We start from the raw sequence: 17,466 nt of genomic DNA on the forward strand, positions 1-17,466 counted from the left end.
TTGCCCTTATCCTCTCAGAAAAAAGGTATCTTGAGCTATCAAAGTGATCTCCTTCTCCTTTCCACTAACTGCTTTAGAAAGATGAGACTGTTACCCAGTTTGGGTCAATGATTAATGTGAAGAGATGTCCTTCCTGAAATTCTCCCTACCTCTGGACTTTAAGAAATAATAAATCTCCAGATTAAGGTAGTCTACATTAGGTTTCCTATTTAGCCCAAAAATTCTATAACCATTTGATTAAGTATTTCTCAATATGATCAAAAAATAAGCTTAACTTTTACCTTTTAATATTTTATTTAAAGACTTCAGTTTTAAACATCTGTAAGACATTCATCAATCCATTTATTATTTTACTTTTAACATTATAAATTTAACTTCAAGTGGCAAAGAAACAAAAATATGTAATGAGACTATATTTTAGCAATGCCCTCAAATAGGGAAACCAAACAACTTACTATCACCAAAACAAACCAACCAACCTAATTTATTAGGCATGTCTACGTTTCATTTTCCTTTACATGATATATATATATATATATATTTTTTTTTTTTTTGGAAAATTTCACTTTCAAAGAATCAGCCCTTGCAAACAGAGCAGCTAGTCTTTCCACAAATAAAATCCAGTACCTAGATTCTCAAAACTCAAAACCAAATGGAAACGTCTGGTTGTCAGCCAATAGTGTCATGCTCAAGTCAGTTTCATATCACAGGGAATAATCTATAACTAATTTCAGTAGGCAAATTCCAATTCTAAATATTACTAGAGACTACATTGTTATTCCCAACTGTTGACAATTGTTTTATTGCTGATTTGTACATGATAAATTTTCTTTGGCAACTTTTTATACTATCAAGTAACACAACTGGAGAACTACTAAGGTTTGAATTAACTAAGTATTTCAAAAATTTCAAACTTCATTATAATTATCTAAATGTAATTTCTTATAGATTCATCTATAAGAAACATGCCTAATGTAATATGACAACAAAAGAATTGCTAAATAATCATTACTAAAAGCTTTTCAGATCTATGTACAATTATATAGTTGAACTCAAACACCAGTGAAAATATTATAACGTTAGCTCCAATTCACTATCAGACTTTATGTGATAAATGATAAAAATTTAATGTAAAAACTAAAGTCTGGGTGTCTGTCAATTTTTCTGGAAGGCTCTTTCAAATGGATTCAAAATGGCCTAAAAATTGGCCAGAATATAATATGAATTCTCACTATTACACCTCATAAAATCAAGCCTATTGATAACTTAATAATTTTTTATTCTTGTTCTATAGAATAAGCCTATATTGGAGGCTTGGCAAAATATTACCAAGAAATTTAAACAGGAAGCTCAAGTCCAGATGTATAACTAAGACATCTTTTCTATATATAACAAAATCACCAACTTAAATTATAAATGGCTTCCACTAAATATTACCACTCCAAACTTCACACAATGTAAATTAAAATAGGTATGGTAGAAAGTGCACTCTGAAGCATGTTCACATTACAAAGATAAATGATGAAACTTAGCCAGCAAAAATTGAAATAGGCAAATATGCAAACATTTATATGCAAACTTTCATGAGTAAGATATAAGAAATGATTCGTCTCGATAATTTATGTACAGCTTGTTTACAATTTAAAACAAGTACAACTGAAAACATTTCTACGTAAAAGCCACAATAAAGTCAAACGAAATACTAAATAACAGTCTTACAAACTGGTCTCTCAAGAGAATAACCACCAAGTATGGTATTCTAGGAAATGCCCTCTTCTTGATCAATCATTTCTGTTTTAACTGAAAAGACATCTGCCAGCATATGTTTTGGAATTTCTGAACCTCTGACTTTCAAGGCATAACAAGCATTCTCCACTTTGGCCAGACTTTGTTTCAGGGTATACAACTTCTTAGAAACCTCATAAGGTCCAGTATTGCCAATGAATGAGAACCCATCATAAACCTGACGTAAAAACTGGCTCACTTCAAAGGGGGTGTCAATGTCCCCATTCCCCACACTGTTAATACACATCCGCATCAACTCTCCAGTTAAATCAGCCACTCCCAGCAGGTAATCAACAGGTGTGATTTTCAGTCTCCAAGTACCAAACTGCTTATCCTGTGCATCAGAGGAGGGCTGGTAAAGAAAACACACACACACAAAGAAAATACAACGTGAAAAAGAGTGAATATGTATGTATTTCATTTATTATAAGGCACAAAATCAAGTCATACTTAATCTCTAATAAAAAGATCTTTTTTGTTTAATGACCATTTGGGATGTTACAAGAAGAATTCATGCCCTGGGTAGAAAGTTGAAGTAAATGACTTCAAGATAATTTTGTAATCTAATATACTGTATCATTTTAAAATTAACTATTCCCAACTTCACTTGACATACAAAGTAAAATTAAAACATTCTTAAACAAAGCCTAATGACTTTATTGCATGACAGTCACTTACTTATTTAAATGACAAATCATAAAACCCTCCAGGTTTGTGATCCAGTCATGTTTTCCTAAATCACTTAGTCCCTTTCTGGCCTCTTCTATCCCCACTTAGCACTGACCACCATGATTTATTACTCTTTTGCTACATCCTCCTCAGTTCCTTTAGACTCCTTTGTAGTTGTTTTTTTCTGCACTGCCCAACAAAGACACAACCCTGAATCACTATTAAAATCTACTCGTGCTAGTGCTTTATTCAAGTGGCTGAGTACCACCACCAAACTTAAAAAAAAAAAAAAAAGTAATCACAACTACACAGAGTTGGTACTGCTACAAATACTCACCAATCCTTTTTACTTATTTCTATAGTTCTCTCTCCTGTCTCTTCAAACACTATTCCAAACATTTACCACTCTCTTCAGCCCCCTACACAATCCCAAATCTCTCCACTCTCAGTAGACAATCTTGTCTACTTTCACTGACCTGGCCATTTGCCAGATCACCTGGCACAAGCTCTCTGAATGACCTTATCCTACAAAACAAAACAAAATAAAAAAAACTTATTTATGTCCACATCCATCTTTACCTTCTATCCTCCAGTCTCAGATGATGAGTTGTCCCTCCTCTTGTTTGAGGTTAACTCTTCCAAATGACCTTGACCCATCTCCTCCCACCTCTTCCAGGACCTTGCTTCATAAGGTGTATGCCCTTGGGGCAAGTTATTTCATCTCTCTAAAACCTCAGTTTCCTCATCTGTAAAATGGGATAACAGTACCTACCTCAGAGGTTTATTTTAAGGATGAGATAACATTTACCAAGTTCTTGGCATAATGCCCACACAAAGTAAATACTCAATAAATGTTAGCTGCTATCACCGTCACCATCACGTCCATCTCCTCTCTCCACATCAACTTTTCCCTCTCTCTATTGCAGCCTTTCTGGAAGAGGAGAGGCCTACATTATTATTAAAAGTCTGTATGAGACATAGCTGGGTGAGGTTGCAATCATACTGGAAGACATTTTAGGCAGAGAGAACTGCAAAGGCGTGCAGGTGAGAACGGTGTTGTGTATTTGAGGAACTCATGAGTTATTTCCTTGGGTAAAGTTTAAAATGAGTAGTAGTATAGGACGACTCTAGAAAGAAAGTACATTAAGGAAGGTGAACTTTACCCAGGGGTAACAGACAGTCATCACTGAGAATTAAGCAAGGAAATGACAGAGTCAAAGTTAGATTTTATTAACATCACTCGATATCGTTGGACTCTTCAGAGACCATCTGGTCTAATCCTTTCAATGTAGATACAAAAAGTGAGGTCCAAGAAATGCAGTAGGTAATAGAGCTAGTTAATGACAGAACCAGGTAAGTACCCAAAGTCAGCTTCCTATATGCCTTTGAAACAACATGACATAAAACTACCTATTTTGTTTCTATCAACTGTTAGGAGAACTGGCATCTTTTTAGAAAGGGTAGACTGTGGGCGGGGGGAATGGGGAGGACTGCATTTTATAGGTTGTTTATAAAAATAACTTTGGCTTAAGCAAATATTAATATTCTTTGTTTCTATCATTAGACAGAATTCCCTGGTTATGACTAAGAAGTTGATTTTAGAGAAAAAAGCATGTTAAAAATTCAACAAATTTCAACTAACTGTCAAGGAAATAAATTCTGCTTTACTGATAATGTGTATTAAAAACTAGAGAAAAGAAAATTACTTGAAATGCAATTTTTCAAGATGTGTCTGAAGTATTTAGGGGTGAAATATCATGGCATCTATAATTGACTTTAAAGTAGTATAGTGAAAAGTATTTTGATAAAGCAAATATGGCAAAATATTAACAATTATTGAATACAGGTAGTGGGTACATGGATGTCCGTATGTTACTATTCTCTCTACTTTTCTGTATGTTTGAAATTTTTTCTAGTAAAACATTTTTAAAAATTTAAATGGTCTTAACAATATTCTCAGTAGGCAAGTCAGGACACAATACCTTCCCCTATCAAATTCCCAGAATTTTCAGCACCAAGAATCTTTAGCACTAAAAGGAAAAATTATTTATGAATGTGGTCTTAATTTGAAAAGTATATATGAATTTTTATGACACCATAATCTTTGAATAATTTACTACCTAAATCCTGAGAACAATGCATTTACTCTCAGTTTTTCTTTACATTTTTGCCCTGATATTTCCATTTTGAATTAGAAAGAACTTAAAAGAGGGTGCAGTAACTTCTCTAATATATTTAAGAAGAACAAATAGGCTTTCTTTCTTTCCATAATTCAATCTTCCCTAATAAAAAACCTAAAGGAATTTTACTTCTCAAAAATGAATGTCCTCCTTAATAAACTTCATATAATTTTAAAAACTGAGAAAGTAAGTTATATTTGTCATGCCAAATTAAGTCTGACATTTCAAAGTTAACATTTTAGTTAATATTCAAGAAAACATTATTTCTACAGCTTCCTCCATCTTCTGCCTGGCCATCCTGGTTAAGTAGTGTTTAAAAAAGTAATAAAAAATTATGAAAAATTAAGATAGGAAAAACTGTCCAATTGTGTCCTTAAGTGTACTGGTATCTCAGGAAGTATCAAATAGTCAAAATCTCACCTTTCGTTGCCTGAATACTACATACTGAAACCCAGGGGAAAAATAGTATTTATTTAAAAGTCAAACTGCAAAAGTTTCTCTTTTCTTAATTCAGAACAGCTACATAATTTTCAGATACAAACTTTATGACTTCAGTAAGTGATTAACAGCTCTCCCTATATAGTAACAATTTTATATCAACTTTATAAAGACAACTAGTGAGCACTTACGTGTCATATACTATACACTGCCTAATTTAAAACCCTGAAATCAAATCCTATAAAACACTCCTTTGAGGTAGATACTTGGTGCAGGGGTTTCTGTAGCTTACTTTGAGAAATACTGGCAGAGTGGACAAGGGCACTGGCTTAGATTTCAAAACACCTGGTTTCAAAGTTTAGCTGTCACCCTTAATTAGTTGTGTGGCTTCTGATAAGTTATTTCAACTCTCTAAAGCCTGTTTCCTACTCTGTAAAATGAGGGTGACAATTCTTAACCTCATACAGTTAATAAAAAAACTAAATGAGATAGTGCTTACAAAGGGCACATTGTAAATAGCACAATAAAACCAAAAGCTGACTTATCAGTAACCACTTAGCAGTGCTTTAGATAAATAGTATTATTTTCCCCCAACATAGCCACAGTAATTCTTGTTCCATCCACTAGCAAAAATTTTTTAAAGGCCATTTCCTTAGTTGGGTATCCATGAAACCACACTTTAGAAAGGACGCTGCCATCTCAATATTCTTAGCATTGTTAGCCAGCAAATCTCCCACCATCACTATACTGTTATATAAATTATGTAATAAATGTGAAATGATTTTAAATTCTTACGGTCTTATTTTCTTTTCCATATTCTTCTGTTGTAAATATCAATTGTTTATTAATTTCATCCATACTGATAAGTGATCGTGTTTTGATGAAGTGTTGAAAAGAGACAGCCTCCACATATTCCTGCAGCCCTGAAAAAACCAAGAAAGATACTAAGGAACAACCATTGAATTAGTCAGACTGTCATTAATAAAGAATGTCAAATTGCTCATCACCTAGCTCAACAAGAGCTTAATGGAGCAGCACCTGGGTGGCTCAGTCAGTTAAGTGTCCGACTCTTGGTTTCGGCTCAGGTTCTGATCTCACGGTTGTGAGATCGAGCTCCACATCAGGCTCCGCGCTCAGTGTGGAGTCTGCCTCAGATACTCTCTTCCTCTCCCTCCCACTAGCTCTCTCTAATAAATAAATAATTTTTTTTAAAGCTTAATGGATGCTGAATATAATGGTAACACTGGATTCAATACTTAGACTACAAAGAATTACTTGGGGATAGATGGTAAGGATTAGTACTGAACACAACAAACATTTCTGTGACTGAACTTTATAGACAGCTCAAATACAAATGTATTCAAGCTCTTTCTACTTCATGAGTCATTAGTCTTAAAAATCTACTCTCTTTCTACGGAGAAATGTCAAAGATATTTAGAAAAAAACTGTTTAAAGAATTTAAGAAAACGCTATTATAAAAAGTCTTTAGGCTTTAACAGAAACTATACAGTGGGTTATTTTTTGCTCCCTGAAGCAGCAAAACAGAATGATTTAATCAAACAAGGCATAAAATTAAACATCATTTGGATCTTTCTTGAAATTTTAATAGGCAGAAAGCACTATATAATACAGAATTAAGTGTCAAAATATTGTTTTTCTCCTCCTACTGGATCTAAGAATAGGTAACTCTTTTCTGCTTTAGTAGTTTAAGTTTAAAAAAACAAACAAAAAACCTAATGAGCAATACAATTTTGTACCAGATCTAAGTTCTACAAAATTAACACTGAAATAAAAACAAATTTTGGTAAAGGTCAAAAATAGTGCTATAAATACTTTTTCAGGTGTTTTAAAACAACTTAAGTCTCTAGCCACAATTTTCAATGTTATTTTACTATAACATAATCTATAAGATGATATTTATAGGAAAAAATATTTCTTAAAATGACTGTTATTATTGTTAAGAAACTTAGTATTCTTTGTAAACGCTTTGTTTTAAAAACAAGAAGAGGAGAATGAATTCTGACTACAGAAAGAAAACTCAGAACTGAGTAGAATCATCACATTCAAGCTGTCTCTCTAACACTTCTTGTGAAGAGCCCTCCCGGTGCTGACACTCAAAGTCAGGCTTGGCAGCAACTTGCCAGACTCACCCCATTGTGGTATCATTATATCAAAATGCCACGTAAGGGTCAAAGAAACAAAGGGAAATGGATGACCTGGTTTTGATAGCAGTAAGAGGAAACTACTAAATGAAAATATCCTGACTCATTTTGAGCCACAAGTGATGTTAAAGCAAGGTCAGGAATCAGTGCCTTCAGCTGACAGAACAGGACATGATAGAATAGGACACTGTTTCATAAACCATAGCATGCTGAGAAATGAAACAATAAAGTTAAGTTTAACAGAACAGATAACATCTTTTACATTTACAATAAGAAATATTTGTGTAAAATTTTAGTTTTAAGAATAGGTGACCACCCAGTTCTCTTTCCCAAAGACAATCTGTACTTCTCATTTCCTTCCAGAAATAACTTCGTGCACACAAAAGGGAAGAACAAAACCTAAGGACCACTCACTGCATCTCTGAATATGCTCTACTAGGGTCAGCTCTTATGAAAGGGCTAAACAGAAGATATGTGCACAAAGATTTACATACAAGGATATTCATCATTATCATCATACAGCAAAAAAGTAGAAAAAGTTTAAAAGATCAATAATTGATGTCACTTGTCAATTTACTCTCATCTCCACTATTTCATTTTTTTTTTTTTTAAGATTTTATTTATTTATTTGACAGAGAGAGATAGCGAGAGCAGGAACACAAGCAGGGGGAGTGGGAGAGGGAGAAGCAGGCTTCCCGCGGGGCAGGGAGCCCGATGCGGGGCTCGATCCCAGGACCCTGGGATCATGACCTGAGCAGAGGGCAGACACTTAAAGACTGAGCCACCCAGACGCCCCTCAGCTCTATTTCAGATAATGGAGGTGGACTTTAAAACGTTTCAGCTGGCACAATATTAAACTTTGTTGGTAGAGAGCACTGTTAGCAAAGCAAAGGAGGAAAAAGCTCTCTTCCCTGCTCTGTGTCCCTCCTAGCAGCCTTCTCCATGGGAGGCAACCAGAAGCACATGGCATTTCCTTGAGTGTGGCTTCCCAGTGAGCAGACTTCTCCGCCATTCAATGGGCCATGCCTTCAAGGGGGTGAGGGGTATACCCTTCTGGATTTGCTCCTTTCTTAGATGCCCTGCCTTAGCTCTGGGGTAGTGGCTGCCCCCTCCGAGATTCCTATCCTTTTTAGAATATACTTTTCCTCTTGTCAGGTAATCCCTTACACAGTTCATTCTTTACATTAAACTTACACTATTCAAATTACTGTGCAGCTTGTTTCCTGTTGGACCCTGACGAATACAATAGGGAATTAGGAAAATAAATAATTATATTATTTCTTCTTTACCCCTATCACTATAGAGGAGGTATTCTATCTTTTGAGGCCAGTCACAATACCCACAATCAGGTTTAAGATGCAATCCCAGCAGGAAGCTTTAAAATGGATTCTCCCTTCAATGTTCCACTTTGTGTTCTCTATCTGATGCTAATGGTCAATATTCAAACATGCTCAGATCTCTCCCATCTATTGGTCTTCTTTCCTCCCAACTATTGCCCCCATCTCTCTCTTTTCTCCTTCAGAGCTAAATTCCTTAAAGTAGCTGGCTACAACATTCCTCAATAACCTCACCTCGTACTTCTCAACCTACTTCACCCTACCCTGAGCCTATCTCTACACCACAACAGCTCTCACAAAGATTATACTATTTAATAAGGTTAAGGGACATTTTTTTCGGTCTCAATCTTAGCACCAGTCAGCATTTTGACCACTTTAAAGCAGGAATTCTTTGGTTTTTTTTTTTTTTTTTAAGATTTATTATTTATTTATTTGAGAGACAGAGAGAACACATGGATGAGCAGGGGGGAGGGGAAGAGGGGAAAAGCAGACTCCGCACTGAGCAGGGAGCCCCACAGGCGACCTGATCCCAGGACCCCAGGATCATGACCTGAGCCAAAGGCAGACACTTAACCAACTGAGCCACCCAGGCACCCCAGGAGGAATTCTTTGAACAAGTTTCCCTTTGGTCCCTTTGATAGCATCATCTCCTGATTTCCCTTTTTTCCACCTCTCTGGCCAGATCTTCTTACTCTCTGCCTCTATTAGTCCCAAGCTCTCTCAAATTCACCTACACTTGGCTTCAATTACCCCTGCCATCCCTCAACTTTACATCTCTGGCTTAGAGTCACATATATTCAAATACGTACTTGACAATCCCATCAGAGGGACCTCAAAATCAACATGTCCAACAATGAATTCACAATCTTCCTTCCAAATGCAGTCCCCCTCTTTGTTTTGTCAATTCTAAGGCCTTCCCTGCATCCACTTTTTGACCTCTTCTCATCCATTCTCACACCACTGAATGTTTGTCTTTTTAATAAAGAACTATCCCATCATTCCCCTGCTTAAAGCCCAAATGCTTTCCATGGCTCTCAGAATACAGAGCAAAATCATTAACATGGCTTAATAAGACATGCTCAATTTCATCCCCCACCTACATCAGCCTCAACTCATGCTATAGGCAAGTTATAACTCACAAAAGGTTAAATTTCAAAGATGGGTACACAAACCCATATTTGCGTAATGTCAGAATTGTTCTTAAAATCTTTAAAAACAAAAGTACAAGACTTGTATGTAGTCTACAATATGAACTTTCCATTAGTATAAATCACTACTTCAGTATTTTAGGTATAACCTGTCCCCAAATTCCTGCAGTTGGCTTACCTTTCAGGGCCATGTTAAGCAAAAATAGCAGTACTTTAAATGTTAGAATCAAACACAAGTGGCAACGTTCCTGTTCTACATGTGTTAATTGATAGGGATGGGAGACAGCATAAGAACTGTGACTGTATCATGTATCAATTGAAGGTGGCAACATAAATTTTCCTGAACCTTCAAGCTAAGGTTGACATTGCCAAGCAATCATTATCTTGGATTAATGGGTATAAGCCAATGTAAGCTTAAAAATTGGAGGATAATCACATCTATACACCTATAACCTCAAGTTGATTTGATAGTCAAGGTATGAATTCCAATGTGCAATTCAAGGTAGAAGATATCAGAAATGAGGTTATCTCTTAAACTGAACCAGCCTACTCTCTATTCTCCTATGGCAATACTGTGTGGAATGATTAATCTTATCTGTCAATTTGGCTTGCTTATGGTGATCACCTGTTTGGTCAAACATCAGTCCAGATGTGGCTGTGAAAATATTTTTTTAGATGTGATTAATATTTAAATCAATAAATCTGAATAAAGCAGGTTACCCTCCATAATGAGGGTGAGGAGAGACTGAAGGTCTTAAGAACAAAGAATAAGGTTTCCCAAAGAAGCAGCAATTCTGCCCCACAACTGCAACAGGCTGTATTTCCAGCCTGCAGATTTCAGATTCAAGACTGCAACATCAACTCCTTACTGAAATTCCAGTCTGCCAGTCTATTCTGGAAATTTCATATTTGCTAGCTCCCACAATCACAAGAGTCAATTCTTTAAAATACATAAATCAGTCCCTCACTCGCTCTCTGTCCTGCTTCTCTGGAGAATCTCAACTGTGAAATGGTAGAATGGCATACCTGGTAAGGCAGAATGCTTTCGCCAAATGCACGTAACGTAAGTGTGTATATAATACAAAACTTCTGTCACCTCTCCTTCACCTTCTGTACCCTATCATTTTCAGTTTCATCTATACTGTGCCCTCTCTCTTGCTTCAAGGGATTTTATATGCTGTTCCCTCAGCATCATTCCATGCTCTCCTCACTCCTTCACCTAATAAACTCTTACTAATCCTTTCAAGTTCCATTAAATGTCATCTTCTGAAGAAACTGCCTGACACCACCCTGTTCTAAGCCAAACCCTTATTATATGTTCTCCTAGTACCATATGCCCTTCCTTTACAGCACTAATCAAAGGTGTGTTTAAATAATGTAAAATTCCTTATCTAATGTCTTAGCACTGATCCCTTGGTAGGAAGGCAATACCATGACTACCTTGCTCATAGTTATATCCCTAGTGGCTAATATGTCTTGAGCAAACCGGCAGAAAAACATGATTAAATGAGGTAGGCCCATTTTTTAGAAACTATTTAGTAATTTTATTTTAAATTATGTTTTATGAGAACATTCAATCAAGAAAAATGCCCATTTTGAAAAAAACACAAAATATAAATAATTAAAATATAATATATATACTTATAAGTTTTTTTAAAAGCCAATGGGAAACAGGGAAAATTTGCTACTTAAAACAACATCAAAACGATTCTAACCACCTCAGCTCTCTAAGTAAAGTGGCTTAAATCATTCTAGTGGGAACAAATATTGTTGTATTATAAACGCTGGCAAGGGCAAATCCTAAGAACTTGATCCTGTTCAAGACTGAAATTCCAGGGACACCTGGGTGGCTCAGTCGTTAAGCGCCTGCCTTCAGCTCAGGTCATGATCCCAGGGTCCTGGGTTCAAGCCCCGCATCGGACTCCCTGCTTGGCAGGAAGCCTGCTTCTCCCTCTCCCACTCCCCCTGCTCATATTCCCTCTCTCACTGTCTCTCTGTCAAATAAATAAATAAAATCTTTTTTTTAATAAATAAAATCTTAAAAAAAAAAAAAGACTGAAATTCCAGGACCTACTTCATGATGCATAAAGATAGCATCCCAGAGTAGATGTCCCTTTGTTTAAGAGTCCTTTAAGGACTGTTGGGACATCCAAGGGTAGAAATTGACCTAAATTCAGAACAGGGACCATACAGTTGAAATGCCTTACATAATCAAAGAAAAATAATTTTAAGTTCCAGAGTTCAACTATGGAGGGAGAGGAGGACAAACAGTGAATACGGCAAACCAGTATTATAAAAACCATTCCTGAATCTTAATGAACTTTATTTAACCAAGAAGCTATCTACAGGAGAACATATGGTAAAACAATATTCCTCTGTGAATGGAAAAAAATATTTGGCTGAATTCATTAGTTGTCCAATTATTTTATCCAGTTGAGCCAATTCAAAGCATGGAAAACAGTTCCAGTGAATACATTCTTAAAATGATTTGTAGTTAATAAAATCAACTAAGTACAACCAACTTCCACATCTGCCCCTCAGTTGTAAAACAGAAGTACTAGACACAATGATCTCTATGGTAATTTTCAAATTCAGAATGGTAGGAACTATTCTTCCTACTGAAATGTCAAAAAAAAAAAAAATCCGTTTAGTGAAACTAAACAATATGGCAACTAAATAGGAACATCATTTGCTTCTGGAACAAAGCACTGCTTAATGACATAGAAATTAATAGTATGCTTTTGCTAAAGTGTTTGCATTCCTACAAATAAATGCATATGAAATAGTATTTAACTCAACAAACAAGGTAAAAACATAAAACCTACCATTTTAAGTGGATATTTTTAAGTGCATAGTTCCATGGCATTCATTCACACTATTGTACAACCATCACAACCATCTATTTCCAGAACTGTTATTTTACAAAACTGAAACTCTATACCCATTAAACAACCTCTCAAGCCCCTTTCCCTCAAGCCCCTAACAACCAGCATTCTATTTTCGATCTCTGGATTTGACTACTCTATGTACCTCACAGAAGCGGAATCGTACAGTATTTATCCTTTTGTGATCGGCTTGCTTCAGTTAGTACAATACCCTCAGGGTTCATCCATGTTGTAGATTGTGTCAGAATTTTCTTCCTTTTTGAGGCTGTATAGTATTCCATGATATGGCCATATGACATTTTGTTTATCCATTCATCCATCAATGGACACTTAGGTCACTTCCACCTTTTGGTAGAATATTGCGAATAATGCTGCTATGAACACGAGTATACAAATATCTGCTCAAATCCCTGCTTTTAATTGTTTTTGCAGGTATACCAGAAGCCTCCAACAAGACTTTTTAAAAATATAAATAAAATATGAGTAGTAGCTTACTAAGTCCCGAGTGTCAGTTACATGTAAGATGATGTATCTGGTACTTTACATCCATCTTTTTCATGTATATTATAACCTTGCATGACTGTATTACTATCCTTCCTTTATAGATGAACTGAGGCTCACAGACGTTAAGAAATTAAGAAATTCACCCATATCACAAAGTAGAAAAACAGGGGCGCCCGGGTGGCTCAGTCGTTAAGCATCTGCCTTCAGCTCAGGTCATGATCCCAGGGTCCTGGGATCGAGCCCCGCATCGGGCTCCCTGCTCGGCAGGAAGCCTGCTTCTCCCTCTCCCACTCCCCCTGCTTGTGTTCCCTCTCTCTCTGTCTCTCTCTCTGTCAAATAAATAAATAAAATCTTTAAAAAAAAAACAAAGTAGAAAAACATATCTATTTCAAAAGTTCATGTCCTTTCCACCTTACCTGCTTCTTTACATTCAATTCCATATAAAACATAATCACTTTTAATCACTTTTTCTCCCACTAAATCCCCAGTTCAGCTATTCTCCATGCTTTGTTCAACTTTAGTCTCTAGTCCCTCATACCATACTTTCATGACTCCATGCTATTCTGCGCCTAGGCTGCCTTCTCTCAGATCTTTTTCTACCTGTAAAAAAAGTTTAAATGTTCTGATATGACCAGTCAAGGCATCACTCATTTCTTCACACCCATTACATAAAACTTACACGTCAGCTAAATGTTTCAGCTAGCTTTGAGTTATGAACACCTATTTTTTGCACCACAGAGTTTTGAAGGAAAGGACGCCTTTACAACTTTCTTTCACCACCCCCAAAAGTACCTTGAGAAGAGACTCAAATGTTTAGTATTCTTTAAAATAATCTCTCCCTGTTCTTCCTCACTAGTTTTATGAAACTATAAGTGCTTTGACAAAAATATTTTAAAATCTGGTATTCAAATGTTCAGGATAATCTAATTATACTTAATTTATAGTACTTTGGATTTAAGTCCATCAAGAAAGAAATACTCTTACAAGATTAAAGTTCAAACTGATGAAGTTCAGAATTAGAGGTCTTAAAGTTATCTGATTTATTTTTTATAGGAGAAAAAAGAGGGTACAGAACAACAGCCCTCAAAATTCATCTGTGATGTCAATCTATTTTAATATGGATGGCTGTCAAACATTGCATTTTCAAGCGTACCTAAAGTCATTATTTAAGTTGTCCTTGGAATGTGTTTGATTAAAGTTACTTCAGAGATGAGGTGGCCATTTCTGCTCCATGGCAATTAGGTTTCATCATACACCACACAGAAAGTTCAAGGACATCTGGCCCAAAACATTGAAAAGCAGTTTTGGTCACATCTAGGTAAAAGGATGTTTAAACAAGTTATGTTTCAACTTGATGAAAAGGACATCCGCTATTTTCAGTGAATAATCCCCAAGGTGAAAATTTTCAACCTACTGCCATATTCCATCAAACAATGTCTTCCCTTTCTGCTTTTACCTTGGACGAAATCCAATTAGAATTATTTACAGAATCAGCTGCCAGTAAGAGAGAAGTCTGTAGGTTGCTTTTATGTAATTTGTTATTTTTCTCCTTGTTCCCCTATTAGAACATATACAAGGAAACCCAATTAAAGACTTCTGATTATTTTTACTTATTCTTATAATATTTAAGCAATATATATGAAGTCCAAATCTCCATCAAAAACCATATATAAAAGTAAACAGACAAAACAGATGTTTCATTCTAAATTCAAATTCTGCATCTCAACTCTCTTTCCAGGCTTTCAGTGTTTTAAAAAATTGCCTGCCATATGACCCAGCAATTCCACTCCTAGGTATATACCCAAGAAACTGAAAGCAAAGGTTCACACAAAGACTTGTAGACAAATGCAGTACTGTTCACAATAACCAAAGAGTAGAAACACCCAAATGTCCATCAACTGATGAATGGATAAACAAAATGTGGTATATATGTACAATGGAATATTATTTAGCCTTAAAAAAGAATAAAGTTTTTTGGGTTTTTTTTTAACATTCATTTATTTATTTGTCAAAGAGAGAGAGCATGCACACACAAACAGGGGGAGCGGCAGGCAGAGGGAGAAGCAGGTTCCCGGCTGAGCAAGGAGCCCGATGTGGGACTCGATCCCAGAACCCTGGGATCATAACCTGAGGCAAAGGCAGACACTTAACTGAATGAGCCACCCAGGCATCCCAAGAATAAAGTTCTGATACATGCTACGACATACATGAGAGCCTTGAAAACATTATGCTAAATGACAAAAACCAGACACAAAAGGCCACATATTGTATGATTCTATTTATATGAAATATCCAGAAGAGGCAAATCCATGGAGACAGGTAAATTAGTGGTTGCCTAGGCTTAGGCATATTGGCGTGGGGGGAAGGAAGATGAGGAGTGACTGCGAATGGGTAAGGGGTGTCCTTTTGGGATGATGAAAACATTCTGGAATTAGTGGTAACAGCTGTACAACTTGTGGTTATAATAAACACCAGGGAATTATACAATTTAAGTGGGTTAATTTTATGGTGTATAAATTGTATGTCAATTTTTAAAATTGCTTTTATAACTATTTTTAAGACTACCACCTGAATTTTTTCAGAAGTTAGCTTTATTAGATCACTGAAATGTTAAAGTCAAGTCAGATCCATGTTTGAGTCACATGCCACTCTGCTAAAAAAAAATATTCCCACAAATACATAAATTATACACTGAAAATACATCCATAAGCCTTAGTCTTATAAAGTACATGCAATTATACTACCAACAGTAAAACTTAAGCACAATTTCATTAATTTGGATTTTGTCTAATTTGGATGTTGTCTATTTGAACGTGGCTTTTACGTTAACAATGAAGAGTGTATGCTGAGAAAGTACTACTGAGTTTTTAACCCAAAATGAAAATAAATTTTAAAAATTTAGCACACTATTACAGATTAATTCTGCTAAATTCTAGAAGAGAAGAGAATAAACATTTGTTAACGGTTATATGCCTTCCATAAACATACTTCAGTTTTCCAAATCAAGCCAGGAGGCAGCTATTCCTGTTCCCACATAACAGGTGAGAAAGCTGAAATTCAAACAGGTTGTATACTGTGTGCTCCAAGGTTACAGATCTAAGGAATATCAGAGCAAACACATAAACCCAGGACTGTATGATGCAAAGGCTCTCTTTCTACTTCACCCCAGTGAGTAAATTTTATCTGTTTAAAAAGCAAACAATGAGTAGAAAAGTTAATGGTAATCTGGGGATCTTCTAAATCCCTCCAAGAGGACTCTGCTAATACCAAAGGATCCCATTCTCTTCCTATCTCACTTAATCACTACAGTAATCCCTTAAACATCTCCTGTCAGCATTTTCAACTCCCTTGTCCCTTGCAGTGATGTTCAAAATATTTAACAAAAACATAATCATATAAATCAATATAAACCCCAAATTCTAAATATATTCTTTTATTGTCTTACTATATTAAACTATATTTATTATAAAACTGCTTACCAAGTGCCGTAAGATATAAACATAAGTTACTTATCGAATTGTTTCTTGATTTTTAGATGCTGGTGGAAAAGTCTTTTGTTTAATCTGTCTTTCTCTACCTAAACGAAGCCAGTGAGGCACGATTTGATAACATCATCAAACTCTTCTCCTGACTTCCTCCATTAAAATGACAGTCATTCAGTGACTGGGGATCCTGCCTATGTGGGGATTCACAGGCCTGTCTCTACTTCTACTCTCTCCACTACTCATCAAATCTCTGTTCCTCTCTCATCATCCTCACTCTAGCCACTCTAGCCAAGAGATATAAATAAAGGGAGTAGAAGAAAAAGAGAAAGGTTTGGATATCACTTATTGGGTGGGAGAGGTGTGCTGTCCTTCAGTCATTCTTTAAGACCCAGGGCAGATTCCTCCCCCCAGACCTCTCCCCTCACCATCAGGGGGTATGTCTCAACTAAAGTAAAGCTCTCCTGAACCTACCTCAAAGACTATTACTTCAACCTGAGGAAATATGCTTTGCATGAAACACCTGTTTATATCCCTGGTTCCTGGCAGACTTCCCAAATGCTATCTGCTTGTCCCCTTAGAAAGGGCATTTCTTCGGAGGTTTACAGAAGGGGGCTACGACTCAGCTGCACAACACAAATGCCCCCAACTGTACCTCTGGACTTAACTCAAAGCAACTTCCCAGTCTCCCCACCCCAAAATAACATTATTAATTTTGCAGCTTGCCCCCTAGCTGCACTGCACAAAACCAGAAAGTAGGTCATGGGCTTAACTATGTACCTCCCCCAAATTTATATGTTGAAGCCCTAACTCTGGTAACTCAGAGGATTAATTCAAGCTGACTGGTGTCCTTATAAGAAGAGGAGATTAGCATAC

The 17,466-nt window shown here is 36.1% G+C and overlaps 1 protein-coding gene across 1 annotated transcript in view; it reads right to left on the reverse strand.

Annotated features, from left to right (window-relative positions):
• Nucleotides 1–281: 281 nt before the first annotated feature.
• Nucleotides 282–17,466, reverse strand: part of TSNAX (translin associated factor X) — a 40,542-nt gene continuing 23,357 nt past the window's right edge. Inside the window, exons 5-6 of the mRNA XM_027588381.2 lie at nucleotides 5,868–5,995; nucleotides 282–2,137 (exon numbers count right to left, since the gene is read on the reverse strand). Coding sequence (XP_027444182.1) covers nucleotides 1,760–2,137; nucleotides 5,868–5,995 — 506 coding nt within the window. The 3' untranslated portion in view covers nucleotides 282–1,759. The remainder of the gene's footprint in view (nucleotides 2,138–5,867; nucleotides 5,996–17,466) is intronic.

This window comes from Zalophus californianus, chromosome 15 (genome assembly GCF_009762305.2).
Source record: "Zalophus californianus isolate mZalCal1 chromosome 15, mZalCal1.pri.v2, whole genome shotgun sequence".
Classification (NCBI taxonomy): domain Eukaryota; kingdom Metazoa; phylum Chordata; class Mammalia; order Carnivora; family Otariidae; genus Zalophus; species Zalophus californianus.